The sequence below is a fragment of the Danio rerio genome, chromosome 10, assembly GCF_049306965.1.
Source record: "Danio rerio strain Tuebingen ecotype United States chromosome 10, GRCz12tu, whole genome shotgun sequence".
Lineage (NCBI taxonomy): Eukaryota > Metazoa > Chordata > Actinopteri > Cypriniformes > Danionidae > Danio > Danio rerio.
The window spans coordinates 43,028,571-43,049,518 of NC_133185.1; the positions used below are offsets into that span (position 1 = coordinate 43,028,571).

Genomic DNA, 20,948 nt, shown 5'->3' on the forward strand with positions numbered 1-20,948 from the left:
ATGAAAGTAACGCATCGATTTTCTTGAAGCCCTGACAACATTTGCAATCCAGGCAATAACAGCACAGTCAGCACGCAACTCTTGATGGAGCTGCCAAATATCAGCTGATTTCGGGATCGTGTCCCTCGGTTAGGTCCGAGTTTCAGTTTTTAAGTGCAGAAAGTAATAATTTATTTATACTGTAATAAAATAATAATAATAATAATAGTAATAATAAACTATTACTTCTTATTATTGTTATTATTAATATTATTATCAGAACTGTAGTATATGTATTGTTTTATTCTTGTTCTCCTAAATAAATGACTAAAGCAAGTTACAACTGAATGAACCACCTTCATTTATCATTAATTTAATTTATTATATTACTTTACTTCAGATAGTCCCTTTATTCATCAAGGGTTGTCACAGCGGAATGAACCAACAACTTATCCAGCATATTTTCACACATGAAACACTTTTACAAACACATACACGCCAACACGGGGAGAACATGCAAACTTCACACAGAAATGCCAACTGACCCTGTCGGGACTCGAACCAGCGATCTTCTTGTTATGAGGTGGCAGTGTTAACCACTGAGCCAGCGTGTCACCCCAATTGTATTTTGGTCACACTTTATTGTGATGGTCTGACATACATTGTGCACACGTAGGCTTTGAAAATATCACTTTTGTTAGACACACTAAGTTAGGGACGAGCTCCACCCGCTGTACTTTTGTTTTCTCTTATCTTAGTGTAGGTTTCTAGAAAAAGATTTTCTTTTCTTTATTGATCTATTTTTCTTTTGAATAGTTAGGGTAGAGGTTGGGCCAATAGAATAGGTTGTTTTTTTTATTATTTATTTCTTTTGTTTGGACGCCGCCCGCATCTCATCTCTCCAACTCTTTCATTAATCTGTTTGTGTCTTAATTATTGTCTGTGATTTTTTTAAATATTCTTGTAAATATTTATTGTTCTTTCTATTGCTTTCTTTCAGCTGCAACCCTTCACTAGGAAACATCCATACACACTCATTCACACACATACTCATACACTACGGTCAATTGTAGCGTACCCAATTCACCTATACCGCATGTCTTTGGACTGTGTCGGAAACCGGAGCACCCAGAGGAAACAAACGCAAACACAAGGAGAACATGCAAACTCCACACAGAAATGCCACTTCACTTTATTGCATTAAGTCAGTCGTGGTATTTCGTCCCTCACTCGTTGATATTGTGTGTTTGATTATGTGTTTCACCCAAAATTAATGTTACTCTCCTTCCCCTTGACATCTTGAAGACTTTAACATTTACATTTGATCCACATGTCAACTAATTCTCATTAGGTTATAAGTAGACTGTTAGGTTGAGGTTAGGGTTAGTGTATGTTGACATGTACTTGCAAAGTTTCTTATAGTCAGTTAAATGCTTGTTGAAGGAACAGTATCAACAGATATTAAGCAGTCAGTCTACTAATACTCAAATGGACCATCAAAATAAAGTGCTACGCTATTTAAAATAAAAAAAGAAAATCAGACTCCTTTTGTCACTTATGTAACAACTCTACACAAGGTACTTATATACATACAGTATGTTCTGGAAATGTCCCCAAAATGCATTATTCTGGACCAAAGTACGAGACTTTCTATCAGAAGTAATGGAAACTCAGATCTAATGCGACCCACTGCTTTTTCCCATGCAGGACGGCTCATCACTCTCCTTATCCATCAACCAAAGAAAGATTCTGTCAATTGTTCTGACTGCTGCTGCAAAAAAACAATCCTGAAACTATGGCTGGATACATCGAGACATGCTCGCTGCAGAGCTCTCGCTCCTCCTCCTATAAGCTGTTTTAATGCGTGCACCAACCCCACCCCTAACCTTACCCCCAGTGACATCACTCGTAGAAGTAGTGCAAGAAAGGAGGAGCGAGAGCTCAAGCTCCCCCTCGCTGGAGCTCAGCTCTGCCCTAATGGCTCTGCAGTGAGCCCACTTGGATACATCTGCTCCAACTGATCTATTCTGGAGGCTCTATCTACTGGACACTTCTAGTCTGGAATACACCACAGCTAAAATAAATGGTGCTAGTAAAAAAAAAACTGTACAATTTAGGTTAAATATGAGAGAGACTGTATCAGATATGCTTCAATCTTGACTTTGTACTTATTATACAATATCACAGTTTTTATTTCATTTTACACTTTTTGTTGGGTGGATCTCAGGCTTTGTTCAAAATCAAAATGTTCAATAAAATAATAAAAATATTTATAATAATAATAATTAAAAAGTGTTACCATTTTTTAAACACTATTATAATACATGTTGGTGTTGATGATATTACTATTTTTTAATAAAATCTTAATAAAATAAGCATTTTCCCATTGCATGTTTAAAAAGCACACCCCCCCACCAATCACAATGTGTTATTAGCAAATAAAATACATTTAGATTTAAAATTGTAATATATTTTTAATTCATAATGCACCTTTTCCCCTGTATTTTAAAGACCGAATTCAAAAGTTTTCACGTTTTTACCCTCATCATGCAATTGTGAAAAAATACAATAAATCTGTGGGGCTAAAAGCATGCTCTGTTTTGTTGTTTATGTTGGGTTACTACCAAACATGAGTGCGTCACAGATGACAAACTCTTGTAAAGCCTTGTTATGCTGTCAGCTGCAGATATGTGTGAGCAAGTGCTCCCTGAAGGCATTTCATATTGAACACCATGCAAGCTATTTTACAGGTAGGCCTACGTGCTGCAATACTACTCCCATACACACACAGATAATGGTTAAATCTTCCTCTGTCTCCAGTCACTCCGCACATACTGTAGACAATACGTGTTTGCTAGTGACTCACAGGACTCTCACCTCGGCAGAGAGAGTGGGAAATGTGATGAGTCTAAAGTCGAATGCAGGTTATTAGGGTGAGACACTGCAGGATAAGCTCAGTTTTTTCACGAGCCTGTCAATTTATAGATTCTGGGGTATTTTTGGCTTTTTACAAACATTTTTTTTTCAGTATAAATGAAGGAAAAATATACAAACTATTTATTTTAGTAGGGATGTAACGAACCCATGATTTGATTTGACTCCATTCAATTCATGCAGCATTTCGCCTGAAGAATGGCTTGCATTAGCACAACATGATTTTGCCAAGTACGATGTGGTCCTGGATTAACATTGTTGGAAAATTTAATCCATACCTATTACCTACCCCTAAACCCAACCATAACTGTAAATTATTCCCAAAATCAGAGGGGAAAAATAGATGGATAACAATCATGTAGAAGTGCATGAACCTAACCGTCAGCCTAAACTTAACAAACGGTAATCGTATCCCTTAATTCTGATTGGCTGATTGGAATGTTGTTCCAGGATCAACATAGATGTTAATCCAGGAAGATGTCCTACTTGATGACATCAGGTTGGCGCTTGTTTTCCAAGTATATCAGCAAATTTTCATAATACCCATCTGACCAGAGCAGAATTTTTAACAGAATTTTTTACTAAAATTTATAATGATCTGACTGTCACTTAATTTAGCTAACCTAATAATCCTTATTCGATTTATAATTATTATTATTATTCTAAATCTCTAATTCTTTTATTATTTATTTGAATTATTTTTTAATTGGTTATTTATTAGTTTATTATTTCTTTCAGTTCAATTCAATAATTATAGTTTTGGTTTTAGTTAACTAAAACTGACTGGAAACACCTTAATGGAAATGGGAAGACCTTTACCATCTGTTCTGAATTAAATTTACATTATATAAATGTGTTTTAAAACTGTAAATACTGATTTATTTTTTGTTGTTTGGTGCCATCAAACAAAACTAGAGCAAAATATTGTTCATATTTTTGTAAAAATACATTTTTTAAATTATTTATAATCTTTGACTATATGAGGCTACAAATTATACGTTGTGTAAAAAAATACAATACAAAAAACAAGGTAATATACAAAGTAATACAATAAATGCAATACAATAAAATCTTTTTTTTTTAAAGATTTGTCTGCGTATGCTGTAAATAAAATATTTTGTTGAGGCACAATTGTGTAAAAATATTTATTTTTCTATTTCAGAAGTTTAAATGGATTACTTGTTATTTTCTAAAACACAGCATTACATTTAATAATGATTATTTAGTATTAAATTTATACTGTAAGAGGAATTTCACACAAGTAGCAGTGCGATGTGGCTGCAAATCGGCACTGGTGGGAGGCGTGCAGATATACAGTCACATCGTACTGCTACAAGTGTGATATTGCATTTATACAACAGTTCGGTGGCACAATCATGTATATCAAAAAGAAAATCAAACATGGAGAGTCTCAAAAACCCTTTTGTATGAGGGACTATTTTCTTCCACCATTCATTCACATCTGCAGCTGACTTCAGAACAGCAGAAGCCATTACTAGTTTACCAACATCACTTTAGAGCTAGTGTTTGAATGATTCTCTAGTGTAATGTGAATGACAAAACATGTGATTTTTGCTCACAAGATTATTGCATGAAATGCCATCAGTCTACAGTGATATCGCCCAGTATTTCTCTGTTGCAATTAGGAGATCACAATAATATTATGATATAAAGAAAGCACTACAACATACAAAAGAGAGAGAGATCGTCTTAGAAAGTTTTTTACCGGTTTAATATATATATATAAACCATATTTCTAACTATATCTGTGAAATCTGAGTTTACTTTCAGAGTGATAATTATTATGAATCCTTAAACATAAATTATTTTAAAAAAATGATTAACAAACAATAAACTAACAAAAAATTTTATACTCCTTTGCATGTACTTTCCGCATACAAATTTGGGGGAAAAAAACACTGTTGCACGCAAACAACTACATTTTATTAATAAAATGTGAGCGATTTTTTTTAATTCTTCATGTTCAAGAGAGGGGGAAATCCTTCTCTGAGCGTGCAACTTTTATAGAGGTGTGAAAATTCCTGTGGAAATGCTGCAAACATGCATTAACATACCAGCGCAAAGCCAAGGTTAGTGGACAGAGCCGTGCTCACTCATTACGCTAACGGTCCCTCAGGAAATAAATATCTATAACGCTTTCTACAGACCTCTAATAAGACGCAGGCTACAACCGCTCATTACACAGGCTCAGGCCAGAGATTTACAAATCTCAGGAAAGTGCGGTTAGGCTGGTTCCCCTTTAGCTTGAAAACGGTTATTTCTTTAAGGGCGTCACAGGACGAGCAGTAAAGGCTTTGATTTATTCTTGGCGGCTGATAATTGCTAGTGTCTTGTCATCTGTCAGAGAGGAGAGATTTGGACGGTCCGAGGTGCAGATTTCATGCTCTCACTGGGAGGCCGTAAATCTCTCAGGGGCCCCTCGTAAATCAGAGGATCTCTTCCTGAGCTGCACTTTCAATGCGGACGGACTGTACAAATATTTGTTATGACTTTCCATGGAGAAAATGTCTTGCTGGAGTATATAGCAGGGATTAACACGAACCCTAAAAACTTGAACATGCCGATCAATCAATTTCATGTCAAAAAATACATCTCTGAAGACTGTTTATGTATAAAAACTATAGATAGGCATAGATTATTTTTTAAATCTATATTAATCTTGGAATTAATCTAGATTAAAATGGGCCATTGAGTCATTGAGAATGGGTTTCTCAAGCCAGGTGGCGCATTAGACCAGGGGCTCATCTCCGGTTTTCAAAATGCATCACAAACTGCTTGAGAAACGGTTCTACTATGATAATTGGTGATGAAAATAAATGATGTTTAATAAGATGTACTTGTGTTTACTAACTGTTTATTCAGTTAAACATGAATTTTGAACTGCAGGCCTACATAAGCTCCAAACAGCAATAATTGATTACTTCAATCCGACTTAAGTCATAACTGAACTAAACACAAATGGAATTAAGATGTGGAGTATGCAAATGTCAGTAAAGGACCGCACAAACACACACACACACAAACACACACACACACACACACACACAACAAATGTGGAAGTTTTTTATCTTTCCATTTGGTGGCGTTATTAAATTCTATAACACCCTCACCAGTCCTTACTCCTTATTTGTCTCTAATACCCCAGTTTGTCATAAAACTGCAATTAAAGTCAGGCATTCTGCTGATTTGATTCAGAAGCAACATTTTTTTGTCAGACGGCTCACCGGTCGGGTATACATCCTTACGTCAATAAAAGCCTAACGCCGATAATAGCTCAACACTAATAAAAACATTAAAATACCTCAATCATGTAATCTATGAAAGCTTTCGTTTTTAATTTTCACTGACACGAATTCTAAAAACAGGCCAAACAATCAAATTCTTGAAAAAAATGAAATTTCTGAAGGCTTTTTTATAGATTCATACCTAAATCAGCTATAAGCACGCACTGTTAATTTTCAGCCAGGCAGCCCAAGGGATTCTGATGAACTGTCTTTCCATTACAAATTTGTCACGTTTAAGATCTGATTTGTTAAAAAAATCAGTGATCTTCACTGCCTGCTAGATATAGGGTATGAAGTTGGTCTCAGATTGGACAAGATGCACTGCATTAAATTCAATTTCCCCCTGCCATTTCTTAAAAATATGACAGCTTAATTTACCACAGTGTTTTCAATGGAATTTCTGCGCTAGCCTGTTGCTATTGATGGCACTAGTGGTTACAACGGTCTTTAATATTGTTTTACGCTTGTACAACTAAATGAATGCTTAAGTCTATTTAACTGAATGTACTGTAATTATGTACTTTTGATGCTGTAAAAAACTACCTTGTGAAATTAAAAATAGTCCCATTAAGCTTTCACTGGAAGTTTATCGTCAGCTTTAAAACTCTAGCTGTGCATTAAAAAAGCATTAATAAAGAAGTTTAATAAAATGTATGTGGACATGCAGCAGGTTTTGTGTGCTTGTGATCCATTTCTGATGAAGTATTTCAATGCAAACTAAATCATGGCTCGATTTATTGAGATGAAACTATAAATTATTCAATTAAATGTACAATATACGGTAAAAAATATTTGCTATGAATTTCCATGGAGAAATCATGTTCCTGGAATGTATGTTAACGCCTCATACCTCATCATGTCGATCAATCAAATTAATGTAAAAAAATACACCTCTAAAGGCTTTTAATTGTTTTTATTTTAAACTTCCAGAGAAAACTTGTTCGTTCAATCATTTTCTTTTCAGCTTAGTCTCTTCATTCATCAGGGATCGCAGCTGCAACCCAGCACTGGGAAACTTGTTGTTGGAGTTTGTTACACGCTGTAAAAAAAATATGTAATTGTACAGTTTATTTCCGACAGCAGGGGTGTCGTTAAGTTGGTGGTTCATTCCGCTGTGGCGACCCCAAGATAAATAAAGGGAATAAGTCGAAAAAAATGTATGAAGGAATGAAGGCTTTTTATACAGTGTAATAAAAATAATACTTAAAAAAATTTAAAGCAACTTTAAATTCCATTTCATTATGGCAAGAATAAAAGCAAAAAAATAAAAATAAAAATAAAAGTACACAAAAAATCTGAAAACTAAAGACTTTTTTTTATTTAACCCACTAAACAATTCACACATTACTGTCTGGCTAGTTTCTGTCCTCTACTGATATGCTAAAAAGGCAATAGTGGTCCGACATTCCTGACCATTATCACCAATAAAGCCTAGAAAAACAGGGCATCAGTATATTGTAAACTGATAAGTTTAAATATTTTTTTCCAGTTATCAAAGAAATAATTTGTGACTTCATTTTAGTTTTGTAAATATTAAATTGTTTTAAATTCAAAATTATAAATAATATATACATCAGTATAATACCTATAAATGGTGGTAACAAATTCTGTGTACTAAAACCACATGACTCTCCACTTTTTCCATGGCCTCTCTTTTTGGCTTTAACAAACTTATCCTTCAAGTTTTTCCAAACTATTTAACAAAACCGTTCTTCCTTTCCCTCTACTGTTGTAATTTCTAGTCAATAATTATTGGGCATCAAATTCTACATATGATCACGCATGGACGGATCATAAAGATATCTGTAGTCACATCTGTTTCAGACAAAATCTCTTCAAAGTGTTTCATATTCAATTTAAATTAAACACGACACATCACAAACTGTTCGCTGGAGTCTCAAAAAAAAAAAAAAAAAAAAAAAACGTGCACTCCGCCAGTAGAAATAGTCACGCGCACCCAAAGCAAACCTCCAAACACTGCGATGACGTCATATTCGCTGCGCACACTCAAGTAAACTAGCAGATGCATCGAGTATAAACCAGGCTTAACTTTTTAGCGACTGTTGCTTTACATGCAAATGAGACTGTGCTCTTTTCAAAAGAGGGCGGAGCTACAAATGCCTGCGTTTCAGCATAATGGCAAATTCAAAAACAAGACTAATGTCTTATGCTAATGAGTAAGAGATTGTGGGGTGGGGCTTTCCATCTCTGATGACACGTACAAATAGAGAAAGTCCCATCAAAGTGTTTCTGCAGACTGCTTTTATCAAGTGTGATTATAAAAGACTGTCTTAATACATTCTGTGCATTAAAAGCTGGTTAAATTTACACAAATGTCTTCAAACCCCTTGTAAAAGTGTTTTTTGCATAATAAGTCCCCTTTAAAGTTTATCCAAAAACAAAATGCATTAACAAAGTTTCACTCTTGCACTTCAAGAGCTCAAATTTCGGAATTAAATTATGAATAATGCTCAGGACCCATATGTTCAAGACAAATGTAGCTTCTGTTCTCATGGTCGAACAGACAAATAGTCCCAGAGTAACAGCACTCTCACTGTAAAGTGTCCAACTGTGTAATTGTTTTAGGGGATGGCGTCAATCAGCCTAGACAGCCTCCATAAAATAGGCCTGACCTCCCATTCTGTCTGTCTGTGTTCAACACCAGCCCAGCGCTCAAGAGCAATAATTCAACAATCAATTATTATTAAGTTCAAATTATTACAACAATGTTTTGAGAGATTGGGAGGATGAAATGCTATGCACGGTATGATGAGCTGTCGGAAATGCTGAACAAAAAACAAAAGAGATTCAGTTCAGATGTCCTTGTTGTATTCTTCATATAACTGTGCATGACAATCCAAAAAAAATCTATAATGTCAATTCGAGTTATAAATTGCACTGCAAAAAATATTACCTAAGTCGTCTTACATTTTTCAGTTGCATTAATTTAACCTTAGTCATTTCAACTCAAATGACATTAAAGGGTTAGTTCACACAGAACTGAAAATTCTGTCCTCAATTACTTATCACAAACTTGATTGACGTTTTCCTCTGTTAAACACAAAATATTTTTTTTTAAATGCTAAAAATAAAAACCTGTAACCACAGCCTAATCTCAGAAGGAATTGTAACTATTTTACTTTTTTTTTTACGCTTAGCGGCTAATTCATTCATTTTCTTTTCAGCTTAGTCCTTTTATTAATCCGGGGTCACCATAGCGGAATAAACCGCCAACTTATTAGGGCTGCTCGATTTTTAGGAAAATCATAATCACGATTATTTTGGTCATAATAATCACGATTATTCAAAACGATTACCACTTGAAGTCAAAATTATTAGCGCTCCTGAGAATTTAAAAAAAAAAAAAAAAAAATCCCAAATGATGTTTAACAGAGCAAGGAATTTTAACAGTATTTTCTCTAATAATTTTTCCCCTGGAGAAAGTCTTATTTGCTAGAATAAAAGCAGGTTTAAATATTTTAAACCTCTTTTAAGGTCAATATTATTAGCCCCTTTAGTCAACATATATTTTTGATTGTCTGCAGAAGAAACTACTGTTATACAATGACTTTCCTAATTACCCTAATTAAGCCTTTGAATCACACTTTGAATTTGAATGCTTGTATTTAAAAAAAATATATATTTAGTAAAATATTATGTGCTGTCATCATAACAAAGATAAAATAAATCAGTTATTATAAATCAGTGATTAAAACTATTTTGTTCAGAAATGTATTGAAAAAAACTTCTTTCCATTAAACAGAAATTAGACAGGAAAAGGGTTGCTAATATTCAGCAGAGCTAATAATTCTGACTTTAGCTGTATATATACAGTTATTGTCCTTCCTGCAAACGAAAGCAAAGTAAATACAATAGAATAAAAATATGAAACAAACTGTGCTTTAAGCATCTTCACTGTAAGAAAAAACACTTTGGCTACAAAAGTCCTTCAGTCAAGAGCAGTGAGGGATTTTCTCCTTGTTTGATTAATGATAAAAACAGGCGGCAGCCTGTACCGCGCGGTCACTTTAATGGTTTCTCTTTCACATGCCTTCTGATTCTCAACTCGTTTGTTTATTACACAAATGAAGGTTAATATGAATAATCACTAAACATCACGTTTTGACACCTATTTGACCATTAAAGCGCTCACGTTAAGACGACTTTAGATGTTTGCGCTCTGCTCGTCACAGTGTGCCAATGAGACCAAATGCTGACCGCATGCTTCTGACTGTGTCTGTGCACTGCGCGCACACACACACACATAAGCATGTGGTCTTTCGCGCTTTTAAGAGCAACACGTGTACAACTGTAAAGGGGGCGGTAAATAATGGAATAATCGTTTATCTCGGTTAATGGTTTTTTATAATCGTTAGAAGGCAAAATCGAAATCGGACTTTCGATTAATTGCACAGCCCTACAACTTATCCAGCATATGCTTTACATAGCAGATGCCCTTCCAGCTGCAATCCATCACTAGGAAACACCCATACTCTCTCATTCACACACATACACGATTGACCCTTTGCTAAGCCCCGCCCTCCTTAGTTACTGTTGCTACGCCTGTCAAGCTTTTCATGTCCTGACAAGTCTATTACAATGTGTATTAAATAATCACAACACATTTTTGATAGACTGTAAGGCACTGAGCTATGCTTGGTATGATGAGCTGTCAGAAATGAAATATTGATAGACAGTTTTTCAGATTCAGGGCATAATCAGACTGCGGGGCAGTGAAAGGACAGAGATCTGTGGAGATACAGTTGTTGCACAACTCTAAATATGACCATCATGCAATCTGTCAAAAACAAACTAAACACAAGAATGTGTTCCATTGTCAGCCTAACCACAGTGTGCAGATCTGCGCTGCCGAAGCCATGTTATAATTGTCAAATACCTGCTCTCTTTCTGCAGGCTTTGAAGTCCGAGTGTCTTTCTGTTCTTGTCCTCGGGTGCTGTTCGGGCTTGATTTATGGTTTGTTACAAAGACACCCAAATTATACAGCCCACAAAGCCCAGCACCGACCCAGCGCCGGATCGCGTATGATAATTGTATCTGTGGACAAATGTAAATAATGGATCGCGAGTCCTTCACACATGAGAGGAAATCCACAAAACACTAGTTATTTGATAAATGTACAATTTGTCACAGCAATAACAGACAAATTTAGATTGAAGTGCCGCTGTGATTAATAACAGGACGACACTGTCCTTGAAGACCAGCAAGGGTTCAGCTGAACTATCTCTGACACATCTTTACCCTTGACAATGAAGTGTCATGAAATCATTTTAAAGTGTACAACAAAATTAAAAGAATAAAATTAATTAAAAGAAATTATTATTTAAAATCAAAAGAAAATGTACAACAAAAGAGTGATGTTTAATGTGCAGTACACGTTTATATATCAAGCTGTATCTCTTTATTCACCACCAACTTATCCAGCAAATGTTTTTCACAGCGGATGCCCTTCCAGCTGTAACCCAGTACTGGGAAACATCCATACACACTCATACACTAGGGCCAATTTAGTTTATTCAATTCCCATATAGCACATATTTTTGGACTGTGGGGGAAACCGGAGCACCTAGAGGAAACCCATGCCAACATGGGTAGAAGATGCAAACTCCACACAGAAATGCTAACGGACTTAGCCGGCACTCGAATCAGTGACCTTCTTGCTGTCAGGTGACAGTGCTAACCACTGAGCCACCGTGTCGCCCTGCATTTCTTCAATATGTTCAAAATGTAATATTAATGCTATGTTATATTAATATTGTAAAGTATTATCATAGATATAAACATTTAAATAAATCAATATTGTTTTATAGTTCACACTTCCACTTTTTATGCCCTTTTTATTTATGCATTTAATTAAAATGGTACTGTATTTATATTAAATACAGTAATAACTTGACGGTTTTGTGTATCTATTGTGTTTATTTAGTATTATTGAGTAATATTGTAGTTTTATTTCATAGTTCGAGATTTTTTTTATCTCTCCCATTTTTATTTAAATTTGCTTAAAGTTTTAGTTTATTTTAAAGGTTTTGATTTTGGTTTGGTTCATTTGAACAACATAAAAATGTGAAAAATTTATTGAGAAGTATAGATAGTATTTATTTAAATAAAAATTATATAATATTTTTATTATGCATATTTACTTATGGATTTATTTAACAGATTTTTTTAAATATACATAATACCAGTTCAAAATGTTGGCATTTTTTTAGCATTTATTTTACCAATAATAAAACTGTTTTTTTATTTTTATTTTTTTAATAAGGTTTACTGATTTCTGAATGATTGTGTGACATTGAAAACTAGAGTAACGGCTGCTGAATATTCAGCTTTGAATAACATTAATAACTTACATTGTAAAATATTTATAGAAAATCTCACTGACTATCCTTCGGCTTAGTGCCTGATTTATCAGGGGTCACCACAGCGAATAAACTGCCGATTACTCTGGCATACGTTTTAAGTGATGGATACCCTTAACGCCACAACCTAACACTGGGAAACGCCACTCTCAAATTGCACAAACACACACACACACACACACACACACACACACACACACACACACACACACACACACACACTCATACACTACTGCCAGTTTTTTTTTTTTTTTTTTTTTATAGAAAATCCCACCGCTGCATTTTTTAATCTAAATACAGAGACTTCTTTTAATAGCCATTTTTAATGTCTTATAACAAGTGTATAATCAGAGTAATATGTAAAACTGAAAAATATAAAAATAAATATGATGACCTACACACCTGACATGAGCCATCCACTAAAAGCTGGTAAATGTCATAACAAAATGGTTGGTAAATGCAATTAAAAAAAAAAGTGGTAACACTTTAAAATAATGGTCCATTAGTTAATGCTAATGCTAATTTACCAACCCAGGATCATTCTGAAAATGTACTGTATTATGTAGAAATACTGAAGCATCTGAGGACATCAGCCAGGAAATTAAAACTTGGCCACAAATGGGTCTTCCAAACAGACCATGACCCTAAGCATACTCCCAAATTAGTTAAAATGTGCTTTAAGTACAACTGAGTGAATGTTCTGAGTGGCCATCACAAAGCCCTGAACTCAATCCTATAGAAAATTAGTGGGCAGAGTTGAAAAAGTTGTGCGAGCAAGACAGCCAACACATCAGACTTTTTTAGAGTGCATGTAAACTTTTGGTTTCAACTGTATAATATAAGTAAAATGAAGCATACGCACACATTTCTTTGCATCTTAGAAACACAAACCAAGCCTTAAAAATACACTCTGAACCACCCCTTTAAGTTAAATAATGTTAGTTCATGTTAACTGATTGCCCATTACTAGTGTTAACTAGCATAATGATTGATTTTAATAATGTATTGAATTATTGATGTTGAATTATGATTAATAAATGCTTTATAAGATAATTCATACTTAGGTAATGATAGTACATTAATGTTAGCAAATAGACCATTATTCGTCAGTGTTAACAAAAAGAGTCAGAAAAAAATAAATAAATGATGAGTCTAGCATTAATTGTTTTGAGATGCCAGTTGGGTTAAATCACTGGCTTACATCTGCGCCAGTACTTTATCCATCAGGGCCTTGCCAGAGTTCAAGGTCAAAGGCACCAAAACCACAAGATGCCAAGAAAAGTTACAAATAAAATAATGCTTCCATTTTCCATTCATTCATGAGCTGTCCAACTCTTCCCGTCTGTGTTTTTCTCAGTCTACATGCAAGTGTTTTGCGTCTCTGCAGGCGTGTCTGAAGCTCACTTTGCCCTGGGCAGCTCATAAACTCCAGCATTTCTCATAGGTGACTGTACCATGTGACTCCTCAACAAGATGCTTTAAAGAGAGCAGGCCCGACCTGTTCACAGGTAAAACTCTCAACACACATATCCATGACTCCAGCGAGCGTCTGCAGGTTCTCCATGGCGAGCAGAGGCAGCTTCACCGGCTCGGAGTTTTCGGAGGAAGAGCCGGACGGGAGTCTTCAAGAGTCCGAGTTGGACAGCAGCGATGGCTTAGGAGGTCTAAATGAGCCGGAGGAAAGACTGATTAAAAAGCGCAGCCGGCCAGTGCGATCTAAAGCCCGCAGAGTAGCGGCGAACGTCAGAGAACGAAAACGAATCTTGGATTACAATCAAGCTTTCAACGCTCTCAGAGTGGCACTGCATCACGACTTAAGTGGAAAACGGCTATCAAAGATCGCCACGCTCCAGAGAGCCATCAATCGCATCTCAGCGTTATCTGTGTTTCTTACGAACAACCCTCCTGTTGGTGTGGCCAAGCCTTGTGGTCATCTGGAGTGTCAGCCTGGTGGATTGTGGGCCGAGGCGGAGCCATCAATGCAGAACTTCCTAACCTGGCATCAGCCGCTCAATCAACATCTACAAACCTCAATACACAGACTGTCCTCAGAGCAACATGTTTTTACAGGTCCAGCCTGTCCGCCGTCCCCTCACTATCCATGTTTTTCACCTGACAACCAGCTTTACCCTGCTGCCAGTGTGCCGAGTCCTCCGAGGTATGGACGGATTGGTGATGTTGGGGCGTATCAGCAGGGAGTTTGGGGGGGTAATCATGCTGATGGTTATGGGGAATCACTTCAGACGCTCCCTTTGCCTTGGCATATGGGATACTTGCAGGACGCTGGGCTTCAACATTGCCCAAACACACTGTGATGCACACAATGCAAGACTGTCAGAGTACTGTGATCAGATGTGGCTTTGGAAACACTGTAAATATGTCGAATGTAATAACTGTTATAAACTTGGTTTTCTGTTTGTGAATGAATGCATCACTTGAAATCAAAGAAGACAGAAGAGGCTGTAAAACTAAAATGTTCATCGAGATGTTTGTATTTCACTTTTGTAATAAAACATGCACAAATAGTAACACGCTGAGTCTTTTTCTTGCATGGTTATGCAATGTTTCTGTGTTTGAGTACTGTATAAAGCAGTTGACGTGTGTTATTTATGTGCATGCAGAGAGTCTGTTCACTTCTACTTGTTTCAAGAAAGTAATTATTTTCATAACAGTGAAGCTATTCTGACTTAGCAAAAAGTCTGCAAAATTTACATATACAATTTGAGCACATTTAATCTTTGCTCGAGTTGCGTTGGTAACATTTTCAATAAGAGTACATGAATAATGATGCATTAATATGTAAGCTAAACATTGCTTTATAATGAGTTAATGAGGAGCACACTAATAACGTCCTAACTTTAACTACGAGTCTACCTAATCTAATAACGGCTACCTTAATTACTTGTTAGAACATGTTATTATTAATATATTAATTAACATTTAAGTTTAGGCCAAATGTCATCGACATAAACTCATGAGCTGTTATGTACAATTATATCATGACTTTACTTGTAGGGGCACATCATCATTAACTCCTTAATCCATAACTACTGATGAACTTCTGTGTTTAAACTGTTCATGTTGATGCCGACAGAACACTTTCCTATTGTTATTCAGTGTAAACGCACTAGACGAATATGCATAAGAAGTTCATGAGTAGTTAATGCGTTAATGATGATGTGCCCCTCCAAGTAAAGTCACAATTTAATTACACAATAACATATAATAATTTCAGGATAGTTAAATTAAGCATAAACTAATGTAGAAGGGCTTGTAAAACTAAAATGTGCATTAAGATGTTTGTATTTTACTTTTGTAATAAAATATGTGATAAACTAATGTAGTAATTAATACATTAATTAACAAATATTAAAATAAAAAATAAAATAAAATTTATTAGCGCATGCAGTAGTAATGTGTAAAGTAGCGTCACAGTATTAAACAAGTTAAAGAATCAATGATGTAAAAATGGCATATAGGATACTTGCAGGACACTGGGCTTCAGCATTGCCCAAATACACTGATACACACAATGCAGGACTGTCAAAGAGTACTGTGATCAGATGTAGCTTTGGAAACCCTGTAAATAAGTTGAATGTAATAACTGTTGTAAACTTGGTATTCTGTTTGCAAATGCATTGCTTGAAAACAAAGAAGACAGAAGAGGTTGTAAAACTAAAATGTGCATTGAGATGTTTGTATTTCACTTTTGTAATAAAATATGCAAAATTAGTAACATGCTGAATCTTTTTCTTGCACAGTTATGCAATGTACCTGTGTTTGTGTACTTTATGAAGCAGTTAACGTGTGTAATTTATGAGCATGCGGTGAAAGAGTGTGTTTACTTGTACTTGTTTCAAGAAAAAAAATCTGCTTTGATCTCGTAGAAGCTGTGCATTCTTTTCATAACAGGATGTGAAGATATTCTGACTTAGCAAAAAGTTAGCGGTAATCCATTGTGGTGTGTTAATGAATGAGTATGTGTTGCATTTTAAAAAAACTATTAATACAAAAATTTCCAGTTATCACCACATTACCCTTGACCAAAATGGCTTGACTATATATTTAGAGCACATTTAATCTTTGCTTAGGTTGTGTTTTTAGAAGTTTATGCAACAGATTTGTAAACTTTAAATACAACGACACAAATCAAATCTATTCTGCTACATAATGCAGCTGAAGCAAGACAATTGAATTGTCTTTATTCAGCTTAAGTGAATGCAAAAAGGAAACAGTATATACAGTTGAAGTCAGAATTATTAGCCCCCCTGAATTAATTATTATTATGAATTATTATTATTTATTCTAGCCGAAATCAAATAAATAAGACTTTCTCCAGAAGAAATATTACCAGACATACTGTGAAAATGTCCTTGCTCTGTTGAACACTATTTGGGAAATATTTAAAGAGGAAAACAATTCAAAAGGGGGTGAATAATTCTATAAGACTTCAACTCAATTCAATAAAAAAGTACTAAACTTCAAAGATCATAAGCTTGTTCATTTATAATATTTTGTACAAAACAAAATTCATAACACAGTTTGCATCATCACAACAACTCTATCAAACTTCCTCAGTCTCTTTGATGACTTTACTGGTGTCCTTAACCATAAATTTTGTCGAAAAGTTGTTGATTTTTCTGAGATTTTCAATAAGGCTTCAATAAGACTCTGGACTGGCCATTTCAATATTTCAGCTTCATAGAACTGCTTTATCCATTTTGCTGTGCTGACAAGATTTATTGACCTGCATAAAATAGTTGGTTGACTGGGCTATGAACACAGACATAAAACAAGAATCCCACTCCTGCTGCAGCTGGGGGAAAAAAAAACAAAAAAACAAACCACGACACTTTGTACACCTTTTGGTGATTTCAGCCCAGGCATAATGTTTCCTATTGGACCTAAATAAATTAAACTAGTTCTCATCACTAAACTGAAGTTTGGATTAGTTCACGGTCCAAACAAAATGCTCCTCAGCAAAGATTAATCAAGCCTTTGTTTTAAATTCTAGCTTTTAGTCCAAATTTTCATGAACAACAGTAGTCGTTACTATGATAAATCCCCTTACCCTGTTCAGCTGAACTGATGTTCAATTTCTGCTGTGATGTTGAACTGATTCTCCATTGATATTTTCTATATTATCTTGTCCCCTTTTTCTTTAAAGCATTGCAAAGCTTTTGAGGTGACTTGAATAAGTTTGTGACATTGTAAAAAAGCAATAAAAAAAAAAAATCACAGGTCTGGAATTACCTCATTTGGTCTGAAAGGGTCGCTTCAAAATCTTGCAAAGTGAACTGGAAAAAATGGCTGCCAGTAAAAAGAGTATGTAAGATTTTAATGAAATCACCACCAGTTGCCAGATTAAAACAAATTAACACATTTTTAACAGTGCTCATTTTCAAATTAGAAATGTAGGCTTTTTAAACTGTGTTTCAGAATGTTGGACTACAAAACCCAATCTGAGAGCTGAATACACAAGCTTTCAATTGATGATTGGTATGTTAGGATTGGACAATATTTAGCCAGGATCCAACTACTTGCAAATCTGAGGGTTCAACAAAAAAAAAAAAAAATCTTTAAAGTTGTACAAATTAAATACTTAGCCATGCATATTTCTTAGTTTTGATACATGTATGAAAGAAAATTTGCTTAATGTCTTATGTAACCTAATTTTTATAAAATATTTTGGGCCCCTACAATGTATTTTTAGCTACTGCCAATATACATGTGCAACTTTACCCTAATGTACTGTTGGGAATGTTTTCATCCACTCTGGGGTGATTTTGAGTCTGAATTTGGCCATAACTTTTTCTGTGTTTCAGCTAGTAGAATGATTTTTGGTGACAAATCTTATATTGACACACATTTTGTATTATTATGTTCAGGATAAAAACATCCACTGAATTAAACTGCTGTAAAGATTAATATATATATTTATTTTAAGTGTTTTTTTAATAAATCTGTTAATCAGCCTCGGTCCTAATCAAAACTATCAAATTCTTTAGAAAAATGACAGGATTTTAACTCTTTAATTGCCAAATTCATAAATGATGTCACTGATTTGGTGAAAAAAAAACACACAACGTAATTTCAATATAAAAAGTAATTGCGCACTGGGTTTATTTTCCCCTTTTATCAAAGTCTTGGACATGTACTAAATTGCCTGATGCAACATTTTTGATTAATTTTCATTTTGTTTACACTAATCTAATGTTGGTGGCTGTTTTTTTAGAGCCATTGACTTCCATTATAACCACATTTTATTTTTATTATAACATTTTGACACCATATAATCATGCATTTTTGATTGTTGTCTATTGGAAAGAGAAAACATTTTTATTTTTTTTTCTGTTGATCCTCAGTTGGCAGCAATAACTCTTTAGATAGGCCTGTGCAAAACATAAGCTTAGTGTCTGGGATTTATATGGAGTATAACAACACAATAAAGTGTGTGTGTGTGTGTGTGTGTGTGTGTGTGTGTGTGTGTGTGTGTGTGTGTGTGTGTGTGTGTGTGTGTGTGTGTGTGTGTGTGTGTGTGTGTGTGTCTGATAGTCTGAGAAAATAAAATTATGCATCTCAGTTCTCAGAACTACATGGAGTAAACAAAAACAAAGACTGTATTTATGCATCATGTGGGTATAATGGAAGTTAATGGGGCAAAAACAGCCACCAACAGTAAATTAGGGAGAAAAAATTTAAATCTAACAATGCATCAAAGCCAATGTTGTTACTAATCATTCACAATTACTAATTACCATTTACTTTTACGAATAATTACAATTTCTATTAAAAATACGTCATGTTTTCACCAAATCAGAGATATCATTTGTGAAATTGGCAATTAAAGAGTTAAAATCCTGTAATTTTCTAAACACATTAGTAGTTTTAATTAGGACTGAGGTTTATAAACAGATTTATGCAAAAGAATTGTGAAAATAAAATGTATCTGATGCAATTTTACAGCAGTTCAACTCAGTGGATGTTTTCATCCTGAACATAACAAAAATATAGTACATTTGAACAGCGCACAAGGGTTAAGGTTTTGTGGTCCAGAATCACATATGCAACTCATGAATTAATTATTTATTTACATTAATTATATTTACACAGAATAACTTCAAATAGCACTAAGCAGTGAGCTCGAAATCTGCAGGTTGTTCAGTCATTTTGATCTTGACTGTGTAGGTAAAACAGTGAAGGTTTGAATATGTTTTTTTGAAATTTGAGCACAAGCCTCAGGTGAGCTGAATCTAAACACTGTTAATATTACACCATTAGCAGCAAGTACTTGAGGACAGATTTATGACCTCACAGGAAGAAAGCACGAGCTCTGCCCACAAAAAGAGAGAGGAAAATCTCCCTTCGGCCTCCATATCCGGTGAATGATAAAGCTCTGGGACCTACAGGTGCATTCCCCAAAAAAAAAAAAAATAGTCGGGTGAGGGAAAAAAAAGGGGAGGATTTTAATGTCTTCCTCTTTTTTCATCCACAGACATGAATCATGGAAATCCCTGACTCACGTCGAAGCTGAATGTGTTGAGTGATGATGACAACATGTCTGTCGTCCCGCCTGTTGTGGCATCGGTCCAGTCGGTCTATATATGAACGCATCAGCAGGTTTAGATGTCACTTTCTGTGATGAGCAAATCCTTCCCGTCACTGCGGACATTGCTCATTTGATTTGGTGAATCTGTCATGTGTGTCGGATCAAGATCTGAACAGTTTCAGAAGCAGTAGTGTAAGAAAAATCAACTGTGTAATAAAAGCGTTTGAACACTAGAGGGCAGCCCTTTATTTGTGGAGACTGGACAGTGGCAGGACTTGAGATGAAGTTTGTGGTAAGTTTCATGGGTAATGTTAGCAGAAACCATCTTCAATTAAATAAATGAAATGAATATAAATTATTATAATCATTTATTTCCATTTATTAATAGAACTGTAATTTAATAAGGTTTAAACAAGGATTTAATTTTAGATTTTCAGCATTTCAACGTTTAACTAGCCATTTTTCCAGCATTTAAATTCAATGTGTAACTAACCATTTTTACAGCATTTAAGTATTTTGTTCAGCATTTCAGAAGTTTTTCAGCATTTAAAATCAACATTTCTTTCCAGAATATTAATGAAATATGTTACTAGCAATTTATTTCAGCATTTAAGAATTTGTTTTAACATTTCATAATTTGTTAGCATTTAAATTTGTTATTGCTTTGTAGCATTTCAATTAAGCATATTACTAGCCACTTTTCAGCATTTAAGCATTGTTTCAGCATTTAAATTGAATCTTTCTATCTAGCATTTAAATGTTACTAGCCATTTTTCAGCATTTACGCATGTTCTCAGTAT

The 20,948-nt window shown here is 34.8% G+C and overlaps 1 protein-coding gene and 1 long non-coding RNA gene across 6 annotated transcripts in view; one reads left to right on the forward strand and one right to left on the reverse strand.

The window, feature by feature from the left end:
- Window positions 1-20,948, reverse strand: part of LOC103911773 (uncharacterized) — a 281,613-nt gene that overhangs the window by 161,073 nt on the left and 99,592 nt on the right. The window lies entirely within an intron of this gene.
- On the forward strand, window positions 14,103-15,128 carry bhlha9 (basic helix-loop-helix family, member a9). The gene has a single exon (NM_001202415.1). The coding sequence runs from the start codon at window positions 14,132-14,134 to the stop codon at window positions 14,912-14,914; it is 783 nt and encodes a 260-aa protein (NP_001189344.1). The 5' UTR covers window positions 14,103-14,131; the 3' UTR covers window positions 14,915-15,128.

Coding starts and splice junctions, on each gene's coding strand:
- bhlha9 (NM_001202415.1), top strand. CDS start 14,132: ATGACTCCAGCGAGCGTCTGCAGGTTCTCCATGGCGAGCAGAGGCAGC.